The sequence below is a fragment of the Anguilla rostrata genome, chromosome 12 (genome assembly GCF_018555375.3).
Source record: "Anguilla rostrata isolate EN2019 chromosome 12, ASM1855537v3, whole genome shotgun sequence".
Taxonomy (NCBI): Eukaryota; Metazoa; Chordata; class Actinopteri; order Anguilliformes; family Anguillidae; genus Anguilla; species Anguilla rostrata.
This window is the reverse complement of record NC_057944.1, coordinates 8,476,409-8,488,920: the sequence shown is the minus strand read 5'-3', so window position 1 is coordinate 8,488,920 and position 12,512 is coordinate 8,476,409. Positions and strand designations below refer to the sequence as shown.

At 44.5% G+C, this 12,512-nt stretch overlaps 1 protein-coding gene and 1 long non-coding RNA gene across 3 annotated transcripts in view; both read right to left on the bottom strand.

The window, feature by feature from the left end:
- Positions 1-1,671: 1,671 nt before the first annotated feature.
- On the bottom strand, positions 1,672-4,799 carry LOC135235512 (uncharacterized). The gene is made up of 2 exons (XR_010324401.1): positions 4,521-4,799; positions 1,672-2,084 (listed from the first exon to the last, which is right to left on the bottom strand). It is a non-coding gene; the product is annotated as an uncharacterized LOC135235512 (long non-coding RNA).
- A 2,778-nt stretch (positions 4,800-7,577) lies between these two features.
- LOC135235511 (WD repeat and SOCS box-containing protein 1) overlaps positions 7,578-12,512 on the bottom strand; it is a 26,506-nt gene continuing 21,571 nt past the window's right edge. Inside the window, exons 9-10 of one of the 2 annotated variants that reach the window (XR_010324400.1) lie at positions 10,952-11,340; positions 7,578-10,908 (exon numbers count right to left, since the gene is read on the bottom strand). Coding sequence is in view for 1 of the 2 variants with exons in the window: in XM_064301041.1 (XP_064157111.1) it covers positions 11,178-11,340 (163 nt within the window). In the remaining variant the exon portion in view is untranslated. Of the gene's footprint in view, positions 11,341-12,512 lie in introns of both variants that reach the window. The other variant, XM_064301041.1, reaches the window with a different exon arrangement.

Genomic DNA, 12,512 nt, shown 5'->3' with positions numbered 1-12,512 from the left:
GACGTCACTCTTCAGGGAAAATATTTAAGGTAAGCAATGCAAAATAAACATTGACTGCTCACTGCTGCTGCTGTATGCATTTCAGGAGACCCCTCTCTCTCTCTCTCTCACTCTGCCTCCCCTTATCCCTCTCTCCATTCCTGTGTTCAGATTAGAGCAGCAGTTCTCTCGTGCGCCATAACCATGTGACAGGAAGCTCTCCGATTTGTTTAGCTTTCATGCGCAGTTTTCCCATGATGTCATCAGTCCTAGACCAGGAGACTAAACTCAACAACAGACCAACACGGGCAGAACACAGAAAATCCGCCAAAGGTGTAATTTCCTGTGGAGGTGTGATTTCCCGCAAACACCTCGCCATTGAAAAGGGCTGAAGTTTGTGCCAGGCCTGCTGATCGCCATCTGTCAGCAGTTTCATCCGCAGTGCTGTCTGTGCAGATCATAATCTGGCCTCTACAGTGTTGTCTGTGCAGACCGCAATCTGGACTCTACAGTGTTGTCTGTGCAGACCGCAATCTGGCCTCTACAGTGTTGTCTGTGCAGACTGTAATCTGGCCTCTACAGTGTTGTCTGTGCAGATCATAATCTGGCCTCTACAGTGTTGTCTGTGTAGACCGCAATCTGGCCTCTACAGTGTTGTCTGTGCAGACCGTAATCTGGCCTCTACAGTGTTGTCTGTGTAGACTGTAATCTGGCCTCTACAGTGTTGTCTGTGCAGATCATAATCTGGCCTCTACAGTGCTGTCTGTGCAGATCATAATCTGGCCTCTACAGTGTTGTCTGTGTAGACCACAAATCTGGACTCTACAGTGTTGTCTGTGTAGACTGCAATCTGGCCTCTACAGTGTTGTCTGTGCAGACCGCAATCTGGACTCTACAGTGTTGTCTGTGTAGACCGCAATCTGGCCTCTACAGTGTTGTCTGTGTAGACCGCAATCTGGCCTCTACAGTGTTGTCTGTGTAGACCACAATCTGGACTCTACAGTGTTGTCTGTGCAGACCGCAATCTGGCCTCTACAGTGTTGTCTGTGTAGACTGCAATCTGGCCTCTACAGTGTTGTCTGTGCAGACCGCAATCTGGACTCTACAGTGTTGTCTGTGTAGACCGCAATCTGGCCTCTACGGTGTTGTCTGTGTAGACCGCAATCTGGCCTCTCTCTTTATCTGATATGTTCTGCCCATGTACTGGGCCCATTTCTTTTCTACACAGACACAGACATACAGCCAGCTCTCAATCTCAATCTCAATCTCAATCTCAATCTCAATCTCATTCTCAATTTCAACCTCAATCTTAATCTCAATCTAGAGATGCACGTCATGCACACACATACATTCACACACAGCATACACATGTACAAGCTTACACACACAGACACACATGCACTCACACAAACAACACACAGACAGACAGTCAGACGCACACACCTAACATTCCTTGCTGCCATTTTCATCATATTATTTTCTTTTTTAACTAATCTATAATCTAGCTTTCATATTGTACATAGTTTTATTTTGTAACATCTGTTTTGGCGACACAAGTGCCTATATTTGACATGCCAATAAAGCACTTTTTAAATTAGAAAATTTGAAATTAAGAGAGAGTGAGAGACAGAGACTGAAAGTGTTCTGCACATGTTTGTGCATTCTTCACCAAAGGAAACGTGCGAGGACACCCTTATTTGTCTATCCTTTAATGTGGCAGCTTGTCAAAAACCTTGATGAGTTTTCAGATGCACCCAGAGTGTGCATATAATTATGCAACTGACTCAGTTCCCTGCATCATACGTGGAAAATTTTTTGTGATGTCACTGATGTCAAGACCAGGAGCAACACAGGGGCACAATGGACTCCTGGTTGAAATGCAGACCTGTCAATAAGTGGTAGATCCAGTTTGTTTAGGGGATGTCTGAAAGCAGATTGCTCTCTTTTTGTTTCTTCATCTCCTCTTCTTCTCCCCTTCCTCATTTCCTTGTGACATGTCCAGAAGCCAATCAAGAAAAGGAAGCCAGATAACGAAAAGAGGGAACCTGATTTGGATGCAGGAAGGAGGGAGAGATCCACACATTGTATGCCAACAGATGGCCAGTCTGAAAAATAACAACAGAATATTTATTCAATTTGATAAGCTCATGCAGGAAAAGGAAGAAAACATGCCAAGAAACAAACAGACCCATCACCAACTGATTATCAGAAGTTCCGGGAACATACGGCTGGGCACACATTAAAACCCATCGCAGTGCGTTCATCCAAGCACGCCAAGCATTTCAGGGACCACTGGTCTCACATGGCACCACAGTCCAACCCCAGTCAGATTAGAGAAGAGGTGACCACACTCTGGAGGACACACTCTCACACTGAGACCATGGAGGACACACCAGGGTCTCTCAGCTTGCCATGCGCAGTAGAAGAAAAAAAAACTTTCACTACCAAATCTAGGACGAAAAACCATAATAGGGTTTCTTTTTTTGTTGTTGTTGCTTGTTTGTTGTTTGGCTTATACCAGAATGACCAGGAAATAAAATCCTGTTTGATAGCATAGCATTTTCAGTTTGCTCTGGCTGTGATCTGTTTATCCAGGGCTACCGTTACGCACTATGCTACACGCCTGGTAAGCTTTGCGGCTGTGCCTCATACGTGTATTCCCACTGCGTGAGGTCACACATTTCCTAACGTATGAGCGCTCATAGTAGCTGCACTGCAGCGAAGGGGGTGGGGTCAGGTTTGGCGAATTTCTGAAACAAACCCAGATGACACATTTCTCAGGAACCCAGCAGAGTGGTGGTTTACTACACCATGATAATTCATCATTACCACTCCCATGACTATGGCTGTGATTATTATTATGCACATTAATAGTGCAGTAAAAGTTGTCACAGTAACTGTACATTAGCAGCAGCAGTAGTAGTAGTATTAGACGTAAACGTAGTGGCTGTCTGTGCTGGAACAGCTTTCAGCTGCACGTAGGAACCAATGTGGCCACCCAGGGCTCCACGATAGCATTTTTCCAAGGAGCACACAAGCTCCCAAGTTTAAAAATTCAAGAGTACGCTAATGCACTCCATTTAGTAGATGTACTCCTAAATTATTTTTTTTTCCAGTTAGCGCACGTCAAGTTTCAGGAGCAAATGCTCCTAAAATGGGAGCACTGCAGAGCCCTGCCACCATGTGCTACTGCCCCTCTCTCCCCGCAGTCACGGGAGACAGGTGTTTCCATAGGTGTGGAAGGATTCAGGACACAACCACTGACCCCAGATCAGTTTCACACAATGGACCGGTCTGGAATAGGGCTGGGTATGCTGGTCTTGGATCAGCAGAGTGGGAGCTGTGAGCTCATACGCGCATAGTGACTCTTTTCTAGGATGTTATGTGCGTGTGTATGTATGTAGAGCAGGATTATTTTTCTCTCCTGAATCACAGCCTACAGACTTTTTTTTGGGTATATCTTCAAAAGACCCAGCAATTCATTTTTGTCCCCAGTAGGGATGTGAGTCTGTAGGCTTAATCTCAAGAACTATACATTATGAAAAACAATATTTTCTGAAATCTACACTACAAGGGACATTGAGCAAAAATAAAATAAATTGTATTTTTGAAAATATTTTCTCTGCAGCTTCTGTTGGTCATTCGAGACACTCGTATTATATCAAGAAGTATAAATATGTTAATTTTTTTCTTCACGGTCTGAGGAAGATATTTGTATATGAGAATGTAGCGCCCTCTACGGTTATTAAAATATAACTATGGTCCACCGGCAAACGAAAAGTACTCAGCTCTTCTAAACTCATCCCTTAATGCAGCGATTCTCAAACTCGTTCCTGGGGGACCCCTGTGTATGCTGGATTCATTCCAACCTCAACAGCAATCCCAGAATTTTAACAAGCTGTTATTTTTTCTTAATTAGGTGCTTTTCATGATTTTTAGAGCTGGGGTCCCCAGTCTTATCCAGAAAGGGCCAGTGTGGGTGCGCACACCTGATCCTGATTCTACTATTCAAGGTGCTTAGCAATGACTCTAGTGATTGATCAGTAGAATCGGGTGTGTGCACCCACACTGGCCCTTCATGGATTAGTTTTTCGCATATTGAAAATGAGTTTATAAACCTGCAAAATCTCTGCAAAGTCAGATCAGCGGTGGTTTGCCGATAACGTTGGATTTTAGGATTAACGAGTGCTTACGAGGTTTAATGTGGCTTAAGTGGGAAAATAATTCCCCTAAACATGAAAAGCACCTAATTTAAAAAGTAACAAAATTTTTGGATTGCATCAATTGGACTGATCAAGACGGCTCGTAATTTAAGAGTGAAGTAAAGAGAAACTGTTGTAACGAATGTGTCTGGGAAACCCGTGTTGTATTAAGGATGATCGTAAGAGCCATCTAAAGAGGTTCTTGGCGTTAAGAGGCTTTCTGAAAACCCACCGCAGATCTGTAGACAGAAGCGGTTTCTCTAAAACTACGCTGCTCTTCACAAATGCGGGCCTGACAGAAATCGGCTGTGACTGGAGCAGGACCAAGAAATGACTCACCAATGGACAGTCAGTAGGGTGCGCTGCGATACGGGAAGAAGGACAATAGTATGAAGTAGAAGGAATGCGGTTAAGCCTGACGGACTGTTCTGCATTCAACTGTCCCCCACTGATTAATGGCCAATGGGACAGCTTGCCAGGTCTTGTCCAAAGGCAGGGACTGCAGCAGTGTGTTCAAGAGTCAAGACTGAGCATGATGACACAGTGCTGCCATTATCTAACCTGCTTATTCCTGGTCACGGTCGCAAGGGGGCTGGAGCCTATCTCAGCATTCATTGGGTGAGAGGCAGGAAGTGCTTAATGCTCTCAGGGCAGAAAGAAAATGATGAGCACCACCAAACAAACACTTGTTCTTACGTGGATCTCTCTGTCTTCCACGTTTGTTGGCCGCAGGGTTTCAGCGCTCGAAAAACGAGCCGAAAGGTTCATTTCTAATGCAATGTCAATGTAGGGCGGCAGGTGGCAGTATTTTTTCATTTCTCGATCATAATTATAATAATGTTTTATTTATATAGTGAGTTTGATGGATCCATGGCTGACTCCAAAGGCGCCCAAACACCTAAATTCAGCCGCGGTGGCGACTGGAGAATCAGGACAAACTTTAGCTTTTCTGTCCATTTATTTTTTTCCCATATTCAGGCGCTTTTCTTTTGAATTTACAAAAATTCTCTGTATATCTTTTTGCCCATACGTTCCGTCCACGAGAAAAGAAACAAACCGCGGGTTATCGAGATTGTTAAACGATTAACAATTTACTCAAAGATTAAGCTGTGCATACACATAGTGACCTGCCATAATAACACCAGATAAGCATATCAGCTGGCAAAATGTAGCTTGGATACGGAAGTTTCTGGTGCCAACAGGTAAATTAAGACGTTTCCTGTCAAGAATTTGTTTTAAATCCCTGGTGTACCGTTTTCTCTACAATATTCCATAGTACAGACTGAAATTATCTCGTACGGTATTTCTGTGAATGCAAAACATGGTTTGTTTTATTGGGTTCAGTCGTGATCAACAGCCATACTCGGCACTATTCAGCTACAGAGGTAGCTCTGATTAGCTAGTGTGGTTCTTTGATGCACACAAACATTTACTAGGAATAAAAATAACTCCGCAAGGGAATACAGTGCCATATGAATACTAAAATTTACAAATATGGATCTGTTGAAAACCCTTAAGAATAATTCAAAATCAGTGACAAAAACAGGGTGATCTAGAGCCCACGTGTGTGTTACACTATGCAATTTGGAGAGGGGTATCTAGGTGTTGCTGCCCAAAGGTTTAATTAAGAGTAGTACACCCAGGGTAATTTGTTTTTAAATGTTTTTATTTTATTTTAAATGCCTGGGAAGAAATTATTACATTATTAGGCAGCTATAAACTGATTAACACTATGGTTGTAAAACCTTTTTGTTTAAACGAATGAAACGAATAATATAGAAGATGGAAACAACAAAGTGTATTGCCCAGTAGATGTATGAATAACTATTTTCAACAAAATTATAAATGGAATAAAATATAATATTAATATACATAATATTCATATGTCCGTAAGTATTAAGCAGGTATTAGCTAATATTTGGCTTCAAACCTGCAACATTTGGAATAAAATATCTTAGTCGACAGTTTAACAAAAACGAAATTGACACGCCCATTATAAAGCTTTGAAAGAAAGAGCACGTGGCAGGAAGCCTGTGGAAAATTACTGTGAATCCCATAAATCTTCGAAGGTTAAATGAGGATGGATGACCCAGATACCGGCTGCTTTTAAATATCGGTCACGGTCGGCTAGTTTCAAATCAACAATGTTTTAATATCCTCCGTCATTCCCCACACAACTTAATATTTAACCCAGCTGCACAAACAATTCCGGTAAATTATAAACCCGACCGTAAATGATATTGAGAGCCTCCGTTAAAAAAAACGCTTCTCCTGAAAGTTTAAAATATTTCCTTCCATGAAAAACATTAATCGCGTAAGAGAAATTAAAGCCATTGTTCAGTCAATATCATACGTTTTAGTTGGCCTAGTTAGACTATACAGCACAAAATAATTCATATATAAACAAATCATGTTTGGCGTGTTTTATTCAGTTGCTATTTCAGAGTGATGTTATACAGCTGAAATTAGTTGTTCGCCATGATTACTGCGTTTTACATGATAATTTGATATGTTAGGCTCTAGCACAGGGGTCCTCAATCTTATCCAGAAAGGGCCGGTGTGGGCGCAGGCTTTTGTTCCAACTGGGCAGGTACACACCTGATTCTACTAATCAAGGTGCTTAGCAAAGATTTCAAGTGGTTGATTAGTAGAATCAGGTGTGTAACCGCTTGGTTGGAACAAAAGCCTGCACCCACACCGGCCCTTTCTGGATAAGATTGCAGACCCCTGCTCTAGCACATCTAACGCTTGCATTGTGGCGGGTGCGTCCGCTTAACAGAGGACCAATCAGAAGTTAACGTGAAGAGAACTCATTGGCAGAAAGGTCATACCAGGAGAAGCCTGTCTCCGGAAAAAAACATTAATTACATCGACCCACTTCGCATCAGAACTTTCTTCTTATTATTTATTTAAAAAATATATATTTTCCCCTTTAAAGGCCGTGGAAAATCACAGTATCAATACACTACTGCAGGGGCTTCGACTATTTTTGTTTTGGTCTATATTTGTAATTTGGGAAGCCGATTTTAGTGCTCCTTCTACGATTGCTGACCTGGAACACAGTGACCTCTGGCTCACAAGCAAAGTTGACAAAAAAAAAAAAAAAACATAACCTACTTTAGTAACTCTGGAACGCATCTTATCTTGGCGTACAAACGAGAAGGAATCTTAAAAGGCTACAACCAAGCCGAATGTTTGAATAGAACTCAGTCATAAACACCTAAACACGATCAACGCCCACTGTCAAACAAATGTTTAACTATATAATGTGTTAAAAATACATAACAGAATCACACAATAAATGTATATGTATTTGATGTTTAATTATAATATTAATGCACAGGAAACAGTAGAACAGATGTGAGTATGACCTACGGTGCAAGAACACGAGACATATTTAGGATGTGAAATAAAGCTTTATTAAGACTGTAAAAATACAATACACAGAAAAGAAAATATACATTCGTTGGTACTGATTTTTTCAGATTGTTGCTACTGCTGTCTCGGGAGACTGATTTGGGCACTTCTCCGTGAGTAAGAACAAGGGCGTCAGTTCTCTCCGGCTCCAAGGTTCAGACCTGCTTATCTTCTCTATTTCTAGAAGACAAAGACTGCTACAAGACACTGGGCGGAATGTGGAGCTCCGGATAAGCAAGAGTCCCCGTCCACCTGACACAGCCCCAAAAAAACGATTTAACGCAAAAGCGCACAGATTTTCAAGTTTTAGCCACCAGCGGATGAAAACGCGAAATGAGGACCGTCACTGGCTGTCACCCGCAGAATAGGAAACCCAAGTGCATCTTTGGCATCAGCTGCGAGTTCGGGAACTGCATGAGAACTTATTGCCAAGACGGCGGAACTGTGGCCGAAGAATCCTTTAACCGAGTCGCACACAGCAAAAAAAATACCCTTTATATTACACATTCCACTTTCCCATTTCACCCGCCAATCACATTCTTCATTTTTATTATTTAATACCACCACGTCTGCTTGTACAGTAACCCCTTCAGAAAACAAGTGAAACAACGCGAGCATGCGTGACCAACCCACTCGCGCGACAACCGTCATCACCTCCCTGTAAACAAGCGCTTTGAGTGAAGTTGCGTAGATAAAACGTCAAGGGGCAGCACTCCGGCAACCTAAGGAGGTAGATATGGAAAATATTTCTTTTAGTTGCACGCGTAAATGTGCTCTGAAGAATTTAGTGTTAACCCTGGGAGGAGAAAAGCTACATGCTCCGTAGCTGCAGGCAAAGCGGTTCGGGGGGAAAGCTTCAGACTGAGCGCGTGCAGTCTCAAGCTTAAACCGCAGAGAGTCACCAACGACGACACAGTCGTCACAGAAGCAGAATAACCGAACGGCGGAAAACCCGGTAAATACGACTGCAGTCAGTCAGCGGCAACAGGCGTTAACACTTCAAGCCCATCAGTCGGGGATGAGAGGCTGAACCCATGCAGAGGGGTAGCAGGTTTACATCCCGACGCTAGATTTACTCCGAGTTGCGCGGCTGCAGAACTGGATGAGGTCACAAAAAACCAGTTACGTTATGGAAGGTGCCCTTGACACGAAAGCCTACTGAGCAAGAACGGAAAAGCAATGAGGTTCATAGGAAAAGCACAGCAGCTGCTTTCTGAAGGGGTTACCGACCCTCTGAAACCATACCAAGGGCCACAAGAGTAAGACACCGGTATCATTAACATGTCATTCTAATACTGATTCTTCACATTACATTATGTTTATATATATGTATGTGTATATATATATATATATATATATATATATATATACACACATATAATTTATTTATTAACATGTACAAAATTATTAACACGCATATTCTAGTGTTCAATGGATCAGAAAGAAAAAAGACGGTGAAGAAAACCCCACAGCATTATGACACAGTGGAGTCTGTAAGTATATGGACAGTGGCACATTTTTCTGTCGTTTTGGCTCTGTGCTCCAGCACATCAGGTTTGAAATGAAACCATGTGAGGTGAATTGGAGGCTTAAGTAATTGGACAGCAGGCTGCTCAAGCTGGGCGTTGTTGCATCATTAGGTCACGGACAACGAAGCTAACCAGATGTCTGCAGCTGATTCTAGGCGTGAAGTCCGTTGCCGTTGTCTCTCAGCACGAAGACCGAGGAAGTGTCTATGCCAGACAAGCAGGCCATCGCGTGGCGTGGAAAAACCTGAATAAATCGATCGGATGACACAGCCAAAACATTACACGTGTGTGCCAAAATCAACAAAATCACCAAAACAACAGAAACTGCGTCACTGTCCAAATACTTACAGACTGCACTGCATATATACATATATACACATGCACAAGGATTGTTTGTTTTTTTAAAGTATTTTTTTTTTTTTTTTTACAGAATTCTGTACAGGTAAAAAATATAAAACAATGTGACAAACGGAAAGATCAGCCCACGAGATGACATGGGTTTTCACGAATTTGGATTTTCACAGCAATTAAATAAATGTGTTTTTAACTCTTAGAAACCGAGTGCAAGCGAGCGTTAAAGGAGAACTGGAGGATTTCGGGGGCTATTTCAGCCCAGCCACGCCTGCCAGTTCATTCCTTAACACCCGAACACCTGGCTCAGCGTTGGCCTTGTCTAAAGGAGCTCAACGAACCAAAGCCTTGGAGTTGAAGGATACTGAAATGCTTCCACCAAGGACCTTAAACGGGACGCTGTGGGTTAGCATCACGCTAGGCTTCTAATTTCAGTACTTTAAACAGACAGACCGGAAGGGAAGAATCTCTGTGCGTCGTTTCTGAATAACGGCATCTCTGTTTCTTTCTCCGTCTCTGCATTCAGTGTAGTCTTGGTCGGCGAGAAAGGTGTGTTTGGGATCTGAGAAAAGCAGTGAACCGTGTGCTGAAATGCACTTTGGATTAACTGTAGGAGCAAAGGCCCAAGGTCTGACTGGTCTATTACCTGATCACTCACTCAACAAATCAGAACTCTCAAATGAAAGTAGCCACTTCCAGCATCACCAACACTGAGAAGACAAGGGGCAGGTCATTCTCAGGAGTCCTTTTCTACGCATCAGAAAAGAGCGGGAAGACCCCCCCCCCCCCCAAGTCCCCCCTTGCCTCATCAAGGGCAGGAGGAATTTAAGAGGCACATAACAAAGGCTTAGCCCACTCCCCTCTAAACAATGAGCTCACCCCCACGATGAGGAGTTCAGCAAGGTGTCTCTCTCTCACACATGCACACGCACACACACAGGCACAACAAACACACAGAAACACGTCCACACACACACACACACGCGCACGCGCACATGCACACACAAGGCACACACACACAGCAAACACAGGCACAGACAGACACACACACCCAAATGCACATGCACACACACACACACACACCACACACACACACACGCACACACACACACACACACGCAGACACACAGGCACAGGCACACACAAGGCACACACACACACACACCCCGCCCACCTCCTGACGGTATAGTACAGCAGAAGGGCGTGGCTCTCCCTGACGGGAAAACACTGCGGCTTCGTATTCAAGTGTGAGAGCCCCTCCCCCTGCGCCCAAGCGTTCTGAACCGCGCGGCAGCGGGCTGGGGGGGGGGTCGGCACGGAGGCAAGCGACAGAGTAAGGCTTTACGCAGTCCGCTGGTGAAGGCCCACCGCACCTCCGGAAAAAACCCAGCAAAAAAACACAACAAGCTTAAATAAATACGGGCCGGCGGCTGCAGCGACGCACAGCGCGAAGCTCACGCGCGTGGACGCGACGTCAAGTTTCCCCCTTCCAGACATTCCTCAATCTGTTTCTCTCTCTCTCCTCTTTCGCAAAAACCTCCCAACTCTTCCTCTCGCTCCAGTTTTTTTTGTCTTTTTCGCGTTTTTTTTTTCAAAAAAAAATTGGGGGCAGGTTCATTGTTGGTTCAGAGCATGCCGTGACGCGGGACCTGGGGGTGGGGCCCGGCGGGGTGCGGGGGGGGCGGAGGGGGGAGGGCGTTCAGACGATCCTGTAGCACAGGTACTCCACCGTGCGGGCGGGGACGGGCAGGGCCTGCGCCTGCCGGGTGGGCATCAGCCTCCGCAGGGCCATGCGGCACAGGTGCTGCAGGCTGGCAATGGAGCGGGGCGACGCCCAGAAGCGCACGCTGCCGTCCCGGGACCTGGGGGGGGAGAGACGGGGAGAGAGGGGGAGCAGAACAGGCCGTCAGCCTCCTAAACAAAAAACCGACCGCCATTTCACGGACCTGTTTACACAGCTGTATACATGCTGATGTGACGGCTCTGGTCTTCCAGGTCTAAATCTAAAATCTAAAATCTAAATCTAAATCATCTTCCCTGATCGGTAGGCGGAGCTTCAGTCGTCGTCGTTGATCAGGCGCACCTGGCCAGGTGTACGCCAGGTAATAAGAACCCCGCCTTTCTCTGTCACGCGCCAGCGTAGGACCCGTGGGATACTTGTTCGCCGTTTGCTTTGTTCTGTTTGTTTTACACGAACAACGCCTCACGTGCACTCGTTCATTTACATCCAACCCTGGGGCGACATAGCTCAGGAGGTAAGACCGATTGTCTGGCAGTCGGAGGGGTTGCCGGTTCAAACCCCGCCCTGGGAATGTCGAAGTGTCCTTGAGCAAGACACCTAACCCCTAACCCCTAACTGCTCTGGCGAATGAGAGGCATCAATTGTAAAGCGCTTTGGATAAAAGCACTATATAAATGCAGTCCATTTACATCCATGCATCCGCACGCACTGCTGACAATACCAACTGCCCCACTCTGTTACAATTTAGGCAAAATTCAACATTCAAAATTCAACGTTTTGCCACGACTTACACGTACCTCACCACTGGCATTTAACAGACACTCTTATCCATTTATACAGCTGGATGTATACTGGAGCAATGCAGGTTATGTACCTTGCTAAAGGGTACAACGGCAGTGTCCTACCTGCAACCTGCAACCGTTCAGCTACGAGGCCAACTCCTTACCCATCATACCACACAAGCGGACACCAGACGGCAGTAGCCAAAAGATGTCACACGACGTACGAGTAGAGAATAAAGATTCCTCTTGTGGCTTTAAACTTTTAGACTTTGTTTAACTTTCAAATGTCAGAAAATTTGCAAGTGTCACAAGTCATTGTTCATTCACCGTGTTCGTTGCTACTGCATCACAAATTCGATGACATCAGTCTCACAGTAAGTTCATGTTCTTTTTTTTGCAAAATGACACTATGTATTTAACCGCATGTATCATGCACATCGGAATGTATATTACATTACATTACAGGCATTTAGCAGACGCTCTTATCCAGAGCAACTTACACAACTTTTTT